This window comes from Meles meles, chromosome 1, assembly GCF_922984935.1.
Source record: "Meles meles chromosome 1, mMelMel3.1 paternal haplotype, whole genome shotgun sequence".
In the NCBI taxonomy this organism is placed as follows: domain Eukaryota; kingdom Metazoa; phylum Chordata; class Mammalia; order Carnivora; family Mustelidae; genus Meles; species Meles meles.
Window position 1 is genome coordinate 87295713 of NC_060066.1, and position 15536 is coordinate 87311248.

The 15536-nt window shown below is 42.7% G+C and overlaps 2 protein-coding genes and 1 long non-coding RNA gene across 7 annotated transcripts in view; 1 reads left to right on the top strand and 2 right to left on the bottom strand.

The window, feature by feature from the left end:
* ADHFE1 (alcohol dehydrogenase iron containing 1) overlaps positions 1 to 3387 on the bottom strand; it is a 33593-nt gene extending 30206 nt beyond the window's left edge. For all 4 annotated transcript variants that reach the window (XM_046018945.1, XM_046018936.1, XM_046018926.1 and 1 more), the window contains exon 1: positions 3313 to 3387. In XM_046018945.1, the coding sequence (XP_045874901.1) occupies positions 3313 to 3371 (59 nt within the window). In that variant the 5' untranslated portion in view covers positions 3372 to 3387. The remainder of the gene's footprint in view (positions 1 to 3312) is intronic.
* Positions 3388 to 3774: 387 nt separating this feature from the next.
* RRS1 (ribosome biogenesis regulator 1 homolog) lies at positions 3775 to 6596 on the bottom strand. Its single transcript, XM_045996719.1, has one exon. It carries the CDS (start codon positions 6514 to 6516, stop codon positions 5401 to 5403), a length of 1116 nt encoding a protein of 371 aa, XP_045852675.1. The 5' UTR covers positions 6517 to 6596; the 3' UTR covers positions 3775 to 5400.
* Positions 6597 to 6657: 61 nt separating this feature from the next.
* Positions 6658 to 15536, top strand: part of LOC123952046 — a 99670-nt gene continuing 90791 nt past the window's right edge. For both annotated transcript variants that reach the window (XR_006820558.1, XR_006820559.1), the window contains exon 1: positions 6658 to 6739. This is a non-coding gene — a long non-coding RNA (uncharacterized LOC123952046). The remainder of the gene's footprint in view (positions 6740 to 15536) is intronic.

The window sequence follows — 15536 nt, forward strand, 5'->3', positions numbered from 1 at the left end:
CCTGCCCAAGACTCAGCTCCTGGTCTTCCCTTAAAGCCTCTTCCCCACCCCCAGTTTAATGGCAACTTCATCCTTCCACTTGTTAGGGCAAAACTCCTTGGGCTCATCCTTGGCCGCCCCCCTCTAGCCCCCAATATCTCTGACCTCATCTCCCCCTCACTCACTCTGTTCCAGTCACCATGTTCTGAAACCATGCTGGTATTCTCCACCTCTGAGTACCTTCCCAGAGAGCCACATGGCTTGCTTCTTCCTTCCACAGGTCTTCCTGTAACCATTACCTTCTTAGCAAGAGTGGTTGGCTGAGACCTTGAAGATATCCAGGTCCTAATAACCTGGAACTTGTGAACATTATAAAGCAAAAGGGACTCTACAGATGTGATTAAATTTAAGATTTTGAGATGGAAAGATATCCTGGATTATCTGGGTGGGCCCTAAATGTAATCAGAAGCATCCTTATACGAGGGAGGCAGAAGGAGATTTGACATAATGGCAATGTGACCACTGAAGTAAGTGGCTACATTGGTGGCTGTGACAACGGAGGGAGGAGCTATGATCTACCATTGCGAGAAGTGCAACGGAAGCTGGAGGGAGCAAGATAATGGTTTCTCTTTTAGAAACTCTGAAGGGAGTGTGGCCTTCTTACACCTTGAATTTGGCCCAGTAAAACTGATTTTGGACTTAAGAACTGTAAGAGAATAAATGTGTGCTGTTTTATGCCACCAAGGTCATGGTAATTTATTATAACAGCAGTAAGATACTTAGTTAGGTCTTCTTCTAAAATTGCATCCCCTCCTGCAATGACCCATCCTCCTTTACTTTCTCTTTAATACCTATCAACATGCAATATACCCTCAATTTGACTGGTTTATTGTCCGCCCCACCTGCCCCACCTACACAGTTAGGCACCAGGGACATCAGGTTGTTTTGTTTCTTGCTGTACTCCCAGGGAGGAGAACACTGCACATCTGCAGCTTGTGTAGTCCTTCCCTCCTGGGCTTTCTCCTACCTCTCTGGCCACGTCCCTGTCCTTTAATACATGCTCGTTTTCCTTCATTCAAAGTGCAAATCATTTGCAAATGCAAGTGCATAAGTAGATAATGTAATTGGGAGGTCAGAGCTCCTGGCTGGCTGTGTAGCCAGTGTGCAGAATGAGTGGCAAGCTATGTGCTAGGGTCTCTCGGGAACCCTGAATGCTTGCCCTGTTCAGAGGAGGTGGCCACCACTTCACGTCAGTCCTGGCAGACCTTCCAGGTGAAATGTGGGCCCAATGATGCTATTTCCAATTTTCCAAAAATTTTATCTGAAATCTCCAACTTTCTAAATGCGTATCCTATTTAAAAAATAAGCCCCATTTTGCCACCCCTGCTTTAACACATTGCTGCTCCTGTGGACCTCATTCTCAACCCTTCTAGGTTTAGAGTTTGCTAAGGCCTTTGCTTCCACACCCACAGTTTCAACTGTCCTCTATACACGTGGGTGAGTTCCAACTCACTTCTGAGCTCCAGAACAATGTAATCAATTACCTGCTGACGGTCTTTTTCACCTGAGGCATGTCCAATTTGAAGTTCCTAAGGTAAGTTATCATCTTCCTCCTACAGCTAATGTGCATATAGTCTTATCTTGGTAAATGACCCCAATGTTTACCTAATACCCCATCTAGAAACTTCAACTTCTCCTCCCTTCTCACTTATCAGATATAAAATCCTGCTGATTTTGACAGACTCAGTATTTCTCACATCTACCCTATGTACCAGCTGGCTCTCCTTGGTACCCAAAGCCATCACCTTTTAGCTGGAGCATTACAATTACTTCTAGCCTTTCCTTTCCACTGTACACTGTCACCAGAAAGCTCAGGCATACTCTAATCATGCCACCTTCCTTTGTCATACAACCATTCCAAAAACATGTTCTCATGACACTGGTTCCAAGGGATATGAATAGTATTGCTTGATAAAAAGTTTTGTGGTAACACAGATTTAGAACAAAGAGTTTAAATACAGCTAACCTTTTTTTTCCCCCTCCATCTCAGTAGGACTTCTCAGAGCCTTTTGTATGCTAATTATCCTGACCCTAAAAGCACTATGCAACAGGTATTATTTAGCCATGGAATTCCCTGCCCCGCATTGGGCATTTCAAAGTATTAGAACTATTGCTTCCATAATTCCCTATCATCTGCAGGACATAATTCAAATTCTTTAGTATAGGACTGAGAACAAGGACCATGAAGCTAGAATATCTGGGTTCAGATTATGGCTGTGCCATTTGCTTAGCTGTGTGACACTGGGCAGACTCCTTTTCTTCATGCTGTTTCCTTGTTATCTGTAATATGAGGATAATATAGCATGACATAGGGTTGCTGTAAGGATTACAGTTACAATTAACAGCATATGTAAAGCATGTAGGACAGTGCCTGGCACATAGTAAGCGCCTCATAAGTGCTATATTCTTATTCTTATTATTCAGGGCCTGTCTTCTCCATCCTCCCGTCCTTCCATGAAGGTAGGTCCAGATTTTAACTTTTAGATCCTGGAACTATATCTCTTGCCAACAGCATTGCTCCTCCCAGTTACCTCAAATTCCTTTCTAGTCCCCCTCCTTTCCTCTTATCTCTGTTAGCTCAAAATTTTACATGTTTTCCCAGGCTGACTTGTGCATTTGTACATCCCACAAATATTATCAGGGGCTACTATATACCTTCCATTTCTGGCCGGGGGCAGGGTCAGCCATATCATAACATTTAATACCCCAACGTCCTGTACATACCAGGGAGTGAAGCTCCTGGCAATTTCTCACATCCGTTTTTCTCTTCTGCACTCCCTGTCCCTTCTGTTCCTCACAGGCCCGTTTCACAAACCCTCTCCCCTCATCCAATTACCCACTGGAGTTTAAACTGCTCCAAAGTCTTCCACCTTTGTATCTCCAGCACCTAGAACAGTTTTTGACCCAATACAGATGTGCTGATTGGATATATGCATTTGTCTTGGTCACTGTGCCAAGCCCTCCATCTGTGCCATGACATGGGACCAGGCACTGTCCTCTCTGCGCCTATTTCCTTAACGGTAGAACAAGCAGGGTGCAACCTGCCTCGCTGCCCTGTGCATGGTTGCATGGCACCCCGCTACAATGTGGTCCCACCTGGCGCACGGCTCTGACGTGAAGAGGGCACGCGCAGTGGGATCTCCTTCCCCGAGTTTTCGAAAGTAACCTGAATAAGACCACGCGGGGCCCCGCAGATCGCACCCAGAAGGACTGCGTGGGCACGGCGGCATCCTCTGGTCCCCCCGCCCGCCCGTCCGTCGGCCCTGCACTCACGCTGCTCGCTGCAGTTGCCTCAGCAAGTGCGCGACACGGGCGCGGGTGGGGGAAGTCATGGCCAGGCAGTCTTCCTTCCAGTAGCCCCTCCTCCGCCCCCTCCGCCAGCCAATCCCGGCCACCGGCCTCCTGTTCCCGCCCTCTCGGCAGAGACTGCCCCCCCCCATGCTAATTTTCCAGCCCCAGCTTTAGCCCTCTTTGGATCAGGACCTTTTCCCCAGGAATCAAAATCTCAAGTGCCCTACCAGCAGTCCCACCAACCACCTCTGAAATTGCTGTAAAAGTAACTGCTTTGTTAAGCATCGTGGGTGCTTCCTTAAGTGTCCCTACTTAAAGACCTTTATTTCACATACTGGGGATATGGGGAAAGGGAAAAAAGGGCATTCTTTTTCCACTGATGCCTTTAAAATGCTACTTTGCCTTCCTGTTTTTCAAATAAATTATTAAGACATTGCATTTAAACTGTTTTAATAGTAAATAAGGACCTTGCAAAAAGTCCGTTTTCTTTTGTTTTTTAAACAGGGCCAGTGTTGTGTCCAACTGCTAAATACAAAGTCTAAAAACAAACAAACAAACAAACAAAACCCCACAGAAAAATCCCAAAACAAAACAGTAACAACAAAACATCCTGGACAGGTGAGAACTTAAAAGGTGTTAAGTGCTCTAGAATAGCCTTTGACGAAGTTAAGGTACCATTAAATGGTTCCATCAGTAGTTACAAACTTTCCATGATTACACTGTGGACAAGGGCTCCACTTCCCAGGGGGAGAGTTGATCAATGGTGGCAAAAATTCAACTTTAACTTAATCATAAAGTATCCTAAGACAGAAACAATTGAACATCTGTATTTTTAGTAACATATCATGAAATTTGAATTAATCTTTTCTTCCATAGCAATTTCTAAAGATAACATAAAAATGAGGCAACACTGAAAAAAAAGATTAACTCCCAACTTTAATATACTATCAAAGGTCAGACCAAAAACCTGAGCAGAGTAACTCCCGGGGCTGTAACAGCAGCAAAAAGGTTCTCCTGGATTCTAGATCTACTATGAATCCTGCTCAGGAGATACTCATTTTTACAAAGACAAGTTTTGGAGCTCAATTAGGGAAAGAGATCCACAAAAGCTATGAACATTTGACCTAATCAAACCAGTTAAGGTTAGTTTGACAAATGAATCAAAGATAACTGTTACAGTAAAGATTTGGTGGGTTTATCTCTTCTCAAAACAGACCCTACCTGAAGTCTTTAAAAAAATTGGGGACATAAATGCTGAAAAAGATTTAAGTATTTTCTGGATTAATGAGGATAATTACCATTATTTAGTGAAACCCAAATTTATAATTTCCAGCCAATCAATGTTTTTGCAGTATTAAAAGCACCAAATCTTTTTTCAAAGAGACACCAGTTGTACTACACTTTCTATATTGTATCTGATACTTATTAGAAAAACCCGTACTTCTTTTGGTGTCACTGAAATCATAAATTACCTGCTTTATGTTTTTTAGAAAGCAAATAAAAATAATCTGAAATCCTGTATCCCCTGGCTTTACTTAGAATTTCTAGCAATGGCATGAATGTTAAGTCACAATAGGTACACACACTTTTATTTAAAAAAACCTTCATAAGAATTATTTTTAAGTCCAGTTTTGAAAATAATCTTTCTGTCCCATCGGATACATTCCCTTGTTATAAAAATAATGCAGAAATCAATTATAAGTCTGAAAGATGACCAACTCTCCCCCACAATATGTCCAAAGTTAAAAAGAAAAAAAAGATGTCTGTTTAAATATACAACTCGTTCCCAGTTTCCACCAACTTTTCCTGGATTCTTGTGTCCTCAAATACATCCTTTAATCTCCAGCCAAATTCCTGGTTGTGGGAAAACATTAATCTGTGGAGTCCAACATTTACATACTATGTGGCGGGGAGGGCAGTCTATCCCTTAAACCTCAGTGAAGGCAGCGGCCACCTTCTTCAACAACCCCCCTGCCCCACTCCCCAACCTCCCCCCTCCCCCCCGCCCCGTAACTAGACCTTAACATTTACTATAGCTCTAGGGTTTACAGACGGGTCCGAGGGTGAAAATTATTTCCTTCTCTTTCCTCCTTGGTGGTGTCCTCCTTTCCTCTTGCCGCCCAAGGAAGGCGGTCCAGAATTCATTCTGCCTCCCAAGGCCCGGTTCCTCTTCCCTCCCTGGCTGAGCGGGGCACCTTTCCTTTTGCCCCCAGGACCCTGCCGGCCCCCCTTTCTCTTGCTCTTCTGGCTCATTTTCCTTCTCTTGGCAGCTTCCTCCTGGTCCTCCTCCCTCATCTGTTTATTGGTGGCCCTTGTCACGTCCAGCTGAGGCTTTTTGCTGTTCATCACCCTAAGCAGCTCCAACTGGCTCTTCTTCTCGGCTGCAAAGTCCCCGAAAAGGGGCTGAAACTTCCTCTTCTTGCCCGAGCCCCGGGGGGTCTTCTCTTTGGGCAAGCGCTCCTGGAATCGCCCCACAGAGGCAGTGGAGACCTTGGCCACCTGCATGGCGCGGCCTAATTCCTCCTTACTCTGGTGTCCCGTAGGGTGCATGCCAGCCGCGCTAGGCACCTGCATCTTGTGCGCGCGAGCCAGGTTACGCAGGCGGTTCAATTCATTCTTGGCCACACGTTCCTTCTTAGCCTGGATCCGCTTGGCGAACTGGTCCTCTAGGGGGTCGGCACCACCCGGCACCTCGATCAACCATTCCTTGGTGTCATCACGGGCGCGCTGATAGCCCCAGCGGCGTCGCCACTGGCCACTCACCTCGTCCCACACCAGATTGGTCTTCTTCTTGGGACGGATGCCCTTGAGGCGCGCGAACTGCTGCCAGCGTGTAAGCGGCCGCGGCCGGGGCACCGGTTTCTCGCGCGGTAGGCGAGTGGTAGGCTCCGGCAGCCGCGCCACCAGCGCCTCCTCCACGCGTTCCGTGGGCAGCTGCCATAGCTGGTTGATGAGCAGCTGCGTGTTGTCCCGCGCCAGGGCCTGCAGCTCAGCCTCCGGCGTGGCTCCCGCGCGCCGCAGTCCCGTCGGGGGGTTCCGGTCTGAGGCCAGCAGGTTACCCAGGTCGAACTCCAGCTCTAGCTCCTTGTGCACCGTGATGCGCTGCAGCTTCTCTGCCTCGTCCCGCTCCGCCTTTGCCAGCAGTTCCTCCACGCTCTGGCCCTCCATGGCTCCCCCTGGGCTCATTCGCTCCGGGGAGGCAGTTCAAACCACTACTGGGCCAACGCCGGCTCAAGCCCGGTCAGCGCCACCACGTGCGGCCGCCTAGAAGCTAGTTCCGGAAGAGAAAGCTTCACTTCCGGAGCAGCCGGAATAGGCTCGCTGTCCCGGCAACCCGAGAAAAGGCCGGCAGAGAGCAGTGTTGGAGAGCAGATGCGAGGACCGGAGGCCCTTTGAAGTGAACCCGGAGGTAGGCGGTGCTGGTGCAGGGAGCGTAGACTACAAACTCCAGGGCCCAATAGGGACTGTCTCTCCCAGGATGCGGCGGCGGAGGGGGGTGGTGCAAATTTCGGACGTCGCGATTTGAGGGGGTCCAGGAGCGACTGTTACCAATTTCAGGGTAAATCAGTTCACAAGATGTTTCGCTTCTCAGCTTTCTGGGACTACATAAATTTTATTTTTAGCAGAGTCTGAACCCTTTCATGGGAGTTCTGGTTGTTGACCGAGAAAGACATTTCCCACAGATGCACATAAAGCTAGTTGCGGAAGGTTTTTTTTGCTTTGCGAGCGAACTTAGACTGCCCTAAGTGGGCACGGGGGTTCTCGGGCGGCCATCCCGCCGAGCCGAGGTCTGGTAGCCCACAGCCTCGGGATCACATCCTCTCCAGGCTTGTGGCAAAAGATAGCTGGGCTTTGCAGTGAAACTGCCTGAGTTCCGATCCTGACTGCTCTTGGACCTTCGGGTATTTGGCCTATTTTAAAACTCGTAAGATGTGGTGGTAATAGTACCTACCTCTTAGGGCTGTTGAAAGGGTTAAATGAGTTAATATGCCTCTGAGGGAGCTTGGTCTGCAACACATGAGCACCCAACAAACGTTAGCTAAATACCAGCTAAATACCCGTTATTTACCTTTCTAATCACCTTGGGAATAAGCTAAAGATCCAGTCTTATACAGTGATTATGCACCAGGTTCTTGCATCAAACTACCAAGAATCACATCTAGGTTTACAGTACCTACTTTGGACAGATTGTTTAACCTAAGTCTAGTTCATAAGTTAAAAGTATGAAACATTATTTCCTAGTATACAGTAAACACTTATTAAGTATTAGCAATTGTTAATCACCATATTCCACAAAAGGAGGCTCAGTGAAGTAAAATGACTTGTCTAAGGGTCCAGGGTTATACAACAAGGAAATGTGGGAGCAGGATTGATCTTAACTCTTGCTTTAAGATGACAGGCATATTCTCTGCAATGTCTTTCAGGCCCTTTATACACAAAAGTATGTGGTCTGTTGACCAGCATAGCATCACCTGAGAAGTTAGAATTGCAAAGCCTCTGGCCTCAACCCAGATGTCATGATTCAGAACCTTCATTTTAACAAGATCTCTGGGCGATGAGTATGTATGTCAAGTTTGGAAGGCACATGGCTGATTGTGTGGCTTACAGCTTTGGTTTTGTTTTTTAATGGGAAGTTGGGACTAGTGAAGAGGGGGTTATGCTGGAAAATTACCCATGGAAATGGACATAATAGCCCTTAGGAAATAGATTCAGTTGAGTTTCAGCTAGAGAGGGCATTAGGCACAGTCCTATCTACTGTACCTGCCCCCTGAGTTTGGTTTCTGGAGCTCACTATCTTTCCTCAGCTTCCCTTTGTTCATTTGCTTATCACACATTTAGTGAGCACATTTTATGCATCAGACAGTATACTAAAATCTTCTTTTATCCTCTTTTCTAAAAGCATTTTAGGTGGCAGTTATGAATAGAGCTGCATAAACAAACAAAAAACATTTTAGGATTTGCAGGGGTTTTCTCTCTATGTACTCAGCACCAAATCTTTAATACCACTCATATTGTGGGGTCAAGGCTAGGTCAAAGGCCATATTAGGTAACTGTCTTGAACCTTGCCTTGACCACTAAAAGGTTTTGTGATTTGCCATAGGAGAGTATTACAGACATTGACATGGTTATTCTGGGCTTGGCTTAGCATCTCATTCATTCAATAACATTTGAATGACTGACATATTCCAGACGTTAGAAACAAAGATTATTGAGACTGTGTGGAACAGTAAGGAAGAAGGAAAGGTTAAGAGAAATTTACAATATGGCATGATTGGGCTTTTGACAGGAAAGACACATTTGTAGGTTTTCGTTCCTCTTTCAATCTTCAGAGTTGGGGGGGGGAAAGTAAATGTCAACAGGTGTTAAACGGTAAACAGTGAATCCTCACTCTGTGAAATGCTATTTGGTTTGAATCATATGTCAGTTCTTAATTGAACTCTAATTGTTTAATGCTGGCTGAATGGTTTTTTACAATCCAAGTCAATTTGAATTTCCTTTTGATAGAAGACTGATTTTTACTTCCACGTTGGCTATGATAATTCTGGATATATAGTTGGTATTCAGTACATAATTGTTTGAACTAATAAACGTATTAAATAGACTTTTCTAAGTTCAAAAAACGATTAATGTTGGCTGTTAGATTCAAGGTGAATGAGATTAGTAAGATTGGGACTTGTGGCTTAAAAAAACTCTTAGGGAAGTAGGTGAGTGGTGGTCTCCAGCTTGATTTGTATTATCTTTATGTGAGGCAGGATTTTGGAGAGTCAAGAAAAAGAAAGCCTACCAAAGATGTGCAAATATATGTGGATATATTTTAACAGTACAGGAAATGATTGTACATCACTTCCACCCCCCCTTTGTCTTTTCTCTTTGTTGGTTTCCCTACCTTCTTTTGTCCCATAAGGCAGTTAGATCCCAAGTTTGGTCATGAGACTCTGCTTTTGTCTTTATACCCAGTTCTATGCCATTTCATCCACGCTCATTGTTATCAGCTGCCACTTTTGTGCAGATGGTTCTTAGAGGTACATCTTTATTCCTTTCCTTTTCAGAGGTCCAGACTGAAATCTCCAACCACTTGGTGGGCTCTTTCACAATACTCTAAAGTCAGTATATGTAAGACTACATTACACGTACTCTTCCTGAAAATTTGCTTTCTTTCTTCCATCATCCATCCATTCACATTTTTTTCCCCAACAAAAGTTTATGGAAAACCTTTCATGCTCAAGGTACTGTGCTGGACATTGGGAGTACAATGGTTAGTAAAAACAGTCTCAGTTGATGTTATCATCATTCTAGTCTAGCTACTCAGGCCTGAAACTATGATGTCATCCTTGGCTTTTTTTTTTTTTTTTTAAGATTTTATTTAGCCATTTGGCAGGGAGAGAGAGATCAGAACTAGGCAGAGAGGCAGGCAGAGAGAGAGGGGGAAGGAGGCTCCCTGCTGAGCAGGCTCCCTGCTGAGCAGATCAAGCCCAGGGCTTGATCCCAGGACCCCGAGATCATGACCTGAACTGAAGGCAGAGGCTTAACCCACTGAGCCACCCAGGTGCCCCAGCTTTTCTTAAATCCAAATCCAATCAGTCTAAAAGTTCTGTTAAATTTGTTCTTGTATTGTATCTTTTCATTTCCACTGCCACTACCTTTTCCCTAGACTGGGTCTTTTCCATCCATTTCTCCAGCTCCTCTCTCTACTCTGCTGTTTGGCTTCCAGCTGGATGTGGTTAGCAGGAAGCAATGACAGAGATCAGAGGGTAGAGAATTAAGAGTTTAAGGTGAGAGCATGTATGCCCCTTGCCCTCTGTAGATTGCCATGGGTTGGCTGGTTCCTCTAAAAGGCCGTAGCTCCAATCAGGCAGCTCTTAGTTCCTCTAATTGCTCCCCTGGTTCCTGCAGGCTTGGAGGTTGGTATGGCTCTTGCTGTTGTGTTACTACTCTTTGTGAGTTTCATTAAACCGTGCTCACATCTTTGTGATAGTCCCCTTTTTTGATCTTTCTTAAATTACCCAGCTTGACTACTACCTATTTCCAGCCAGGACCCTGGGAACTATTCTAGAAGCATCCTTATGGTTCCTTCCCTGCATTCTCTCTTCAAGTCAGTCCAGAGGATTTGCCTCCCCTGATCTGGCAAAATCACTCTTGTCATAAACTCCCTTCTCTACTTAACAAAAACAGTGATTATTCTTGGTCTTGGATGGTCATGATCTGGCCCCAAATAGCTCTTTACTCCTTGGCATGATAGTGCTCCTTATGCTTGATTTCTAAATATTTCTTCCCCACTCCTATCTTTCTATCTTAACTACCTTTCTAGAGGTAGCTGAGAACATTCCTTAAGAAAGGCAAAAATAAGGCACAAGACAGAACAATCAATGATTGTTTTTGTAGCACCTACTGAGAAGAATTTCAGTAACAAAAGTGAACTTATACTGAGATTTTTTTTCTGTGCAGTCAGGGGCTAGAAGGTTAAAGGCACAAAATGATAATTTTATGTTCCCCCAAAACATAACACTTTGTTCAGCAAAACATTTTTGTAAGCATGTTTTTTTTCATTTTTTTGATGGTGCATTAACTTAGATTTACTTTCTAAATGATTCTCAGTTGCCCCTTTTTGGTAGCGGAAATTGTTAGGGATGATTCAATCTTTAATCCTGCTGTGAACATGGTTATTTTGAGTATTTTTGTCTAGGAAGTTCAATGTGCCAGTAATTTGATAAAATGGCAGAAAGGGGCCCTTCAAATGCTTACATTATTTCCACTTGGTTCATTTTTACTGATTTATAATTTTAATTTGGAAGTACTTGAAGGGAAAATTTTGAAAATTTCTTAATCATAGACAAAATCTGTGTATTCGTATGCTTCAGCTTTAGTCAGAAACCTATATAAAAATCCATTGTTTTGTTTTACAAATGAAGAGAAGATACAGCATCAAGATTTTGTATAGATAGTATAAAAGAAGTTAGAATAATAACTAAACATTGTACATTTGTCTAGTCGGAACTTTGAATTTGAGGATAGTAAAAATGATGGTAGCATTTTAGAATGAAGTTGATTTGCTATCTATGAAATATACAACAGTTTCTGTTTTTCAAAAATTGGCAAATGCAGTTTGCCAAGAAAGCTACATTTCCCAAAAATCTTATGACTACCTGTAAGATATGTAAGCACCACTGGCTGATGGTTTATCTTCATAAGACTTCACTAAATCCCAAGGGAGTGAGATTTGTGTTTGGCTGTAGACTTTACCTGTATAAGAGGTGCGACGTAAGAATGAAAGATTGATTTAAAAGAGAAAACTGAAGTTTGAGAACTTTAGGGATATTTGTACTCGAAGAATCTAACAACAGAATTTAGATCCATTTGCTTTTAAAAATATTTTTAAATTATATTTTAACTTATGAAAGTAAAATTGCAACGAGCAAGAAATCTTTTTGTGTTTTCCTTAATTAATAGAGTCTGAACAGTTTTCATAAAACTTTAGAGAGATTTACTCCAGATTAGGCAGTTGAGTCCTGAGTTCCTTTCCCCTAAGGAAAGTAACTTCATTGTCATGCAGATTTTAATTTGTCTTTGCAATTATAACCCGTGTATGAACATATATTAAACTGCCAATAAGATTTTTCTTCTTAATTTCCCACATAAGCAATATCAAGAGTACATAATGAAGTTATTGTTATACTAAATATTCATTTTGGTCCTTCCTTTTTTTTTTTTTAATATTTTATTTATTTGACAGAGAGAGACCACAAGTAGGCAGAGAGAGAGGAGGAAGCAGGCTCCCCGCGGAGCAGAGAGCCTGATGCGGGGCTCGATCCCAGGACCCTGAGATCATGACCTGAGCCGAAGGCAGAGGCTTAACCCACTGAGCCACCCAGGTGCCCCTGGTTCTTCCTTTTTTTTTTTTTTTTAAGATTTTATTGATTTATTTGAAAAAGAAAGGGAGAGAGAGCACAAGCAGGGGGAGCAGCAGGCAGAGGGAGAGGGAGAGCAGCAGGAGAGGAGCCTGATGTGGGGCTGGATCCCAGACACTTAACTGACTGAACCCCTTTTGGGTCCCTCTTGGTCCCTCTTAACTTAGAATTATTTCTAAACATTGCTAACCCCATTGTTTTTAGACCATAGTCTATGAAAAAATAAAAACAATGGATAGAAACACTAAAAATATAACCACATATAGGGAAAATGCTGTAGCCTACAATTTTTCTAGGTGTTTTTCCTTGTTAAAGAAAAACAGCAAAGGAAAAAAAAAACTTGTTTTGTGGCAAGTAGTGTGACACAGTTCTTGCCAGCATCCAGAAGTGCACCACAGCCTCATCTAGGACTCTGTGAGCCACTTGATAATGCAGAAGATCCAGTACCTGTGGTATACTTTTCCCCAAAGCCTAAGACAGACTTATTATTTAGAATTTAGAACGTATAAATAATCTTCCTGGAATTTTCCAGTATTTATAGTACTTGTCTCATTATCCAAGATAGTATGAATTTTCAGCTGGGCAAGCTGACTTCTTATTGTGGGTCCCAGTTTCCCTTCTCTGGAAAGCCTATGGATTTTAGAGGTGAGGCATTTTAGGTTTCAGGCTTCAGGCCTCAGTTTACTCACCTGGAAAATTAAAGGTTTTTGACTAGGTGGCCTTTACCATTCATCTCTAAGATACGTTTGTTAAAAACCTGTGCTCTTCAGATGCTCCAATATTGTTTTTCCTATAATTTCCAATATATGCCATTTTACAAACCTCCCCCTCTTCCTGAGTCATTGTCTCATTTCTAGGTTGGTTGTATGACTCCACAGAGTGAAACAGCTCCTTGCGTGCATAGGAAGACTGACTACACAAGTGCTAATCAGTGTTTAATAATGTGGAGGTGGATTATTGTGTTCTGTAACTTACTCATGATGCTTTTCTTTCTTTTTTTCTTTCTGTTTTTTTCCTCTTACCATTAAACTTCTTTGAGAATTGAAAGGTAGGGTAGAGCAAGGTATAATACATTTTACTATTTGTTAGCTGTTCTGGAAAAATGTCTCCTAGGAAAGAAAATAAAAGTTATATTTATGAGAATGGAAGATCGTGGATTGACTTTATTTGTGTCTATCTGGGCCCAAGATCTAGGCCTTATGATGTTCTTTGATTGTTACAGTTTGTAAGCTTCAAAGTAAACTCCCCTCACATAATAAAATTGGGGCAGTTTTGAGTTTCCTGGTTTGGTGTTGCTTCAGATAAAGCTAGTGAGAGCATTTAAATACAAGGAAGGTAAAGTAGAATCAGATATAATTATGTTGCTAGTATGTTTAGTAAGTATCATTCTGAAAATAAGTCTTCGTAATTTCTGGCCTGATTACCTGGGGATGGATTCCCCAAGGGATCATTGCTCCATCTCAAAAATGGGCTAACATTATTTCTCAATTTTAGAGTTCTGTGAGTTGGAGATAAATTATTCAAACACACTTTTTCAGAGAAACTTTGAGAGAGTCAGGAGACAGGTTCTGGCTCCATCTCTGCTACTCTGTACTTGTGGATGGCTTTGGTAAGTCATGTCACCTTTTTGTGTTCTGTTTCCTTATCTGTGAATTGAGCTTCACTAGTTTCTCTCTGCTGCTTCTAGCTTCATGCAGCATCCTGTGCTTTTTGTTAAGATGGTCTCAGGTAGAAAGAGTGGGTGATGGTGAAGCATACACTTAAAGACTGAGGTTCTTCCCCCCCCCCCCCAAAGGTTTTATTATTTGTCAGAGAGGGAGAGAGAGCATGTGAATGAGCACAAGCAGGAAGAATGGCAGGTAGAGGGAGAAGCAGGCTTCCTGCTGAGCAAGGACCCTGACTTGGGACTGTATCCCTGGAACCTGCAATCAGGGCCTAAGCTAAAGGCAGATGCTTAACCCACTGTGTCCCCAAGGACCCAGGTGTCCCCAAGACAGTAGTTCTTAACTGAAGTTCCCTTAATTGGCTTCAGAGGGACAGGGATCCCCTTATGTTTTATGCAAATGCGTGTGCATGTGCAGTTTTGTGAATAGATCCTTTTTATCCTCCATTAGATTCTCTAAGAGAATCTGTGACTCTCTACCCCTCCTTCAGAAGTTTAAGAACTATTGTACTGTGTAGAAGAGGTAGATAAATGAAGGCTAAAGGGAGTAAGGGTAAAGGCTTTATGAAAGAAGTGGAACTGGAGTTGGCCTTTGAGCCTGGGTCTGGTTTGAATAGAGGGGAGGAGGAAGACGGGTGGATGTTCTTGTAGATGGTAACAGGAGAAATAGACATGTAGCCAGTGTTTACGGAGCAGATACAGTGCATTCGACACAGATCATCTTTACAAATTCTCAAAATAGGACTAAGAGGTAGATATTAATGGTTCCTTCATTTTATTGATGAGAAAATTGATGATCATCAGCATTAAGTAGCTTACCCAAGGTCTTGCAGTTAGTAAATGGTAAACCAGGATATGAACCTTTTTAGTCTAATCCCAACAATCATCATATACTTTTTTCTCTTTTAACCTGTTAATGTGATAAATTATATTTATATATTTCATAGGTTTTGCATTCTGTATAAACCCAGTCTGATCATGATGTATTATCTTTTTTTATACTGCTAATTTTGGTTTGCTAATGTTTTGTTTACATTTCTACATCGATGTTCATGGGTGAGGTGGGTCTGTAATTTTTCTTCTTTGTACTATCTTTGTCTTGTTTGGATATAAATATTATATAGTAACTTCACTGGCTAAATTGGGGAGTATTCCTTTTTCTGGTCACTGGTGGAATTTCAATAAGATCGGAACATATGATTATTTGAAAGTATGGTAGAATTCACCTATAAAACTATATAGGTTTGGTATTACCTTGGTGAAGAGATTTTAAGCTTCTGATTCCATTTTAAAAGATGAAGCCATTTGACTTCTCAAAACAGTTGTAGTAGGATATATATTTCTAGAAATTTGCCTGTTCTTTTGTTTTTTGGTTTGTTTTTGTTGTTGTTGTTATTGTTGTTAAGGGGGCTTTGGGCCAGGCACTATTCTGAATTCAGGGGGTACAGAGCATAAGGCCGCTGGAAGCTGCCTTCAGGGAGCTTATACCCTCTTGTGTCTGTGTTTCTGATGGAGAAGTGTTTTTTGTTTGTTTGTTTGTTTGTTTGTTTTTATTAACATATAATGTATTATTTGCCCTAGGGGTACAGGTCTGTGAGTCGTCAGGCTTACACATTTCACAGCACTCACCATAGCAC

What these genes read in the sequence shown, in the direction of transcription:
- RRS1 (XM_045996719.1), bottom strand. Translation starts at nt 6,516, where the DNA reads ATGAGCCCAGGGGGAGCCATGGAGGGCCAGAGCGTGGAGGAACTGCTG.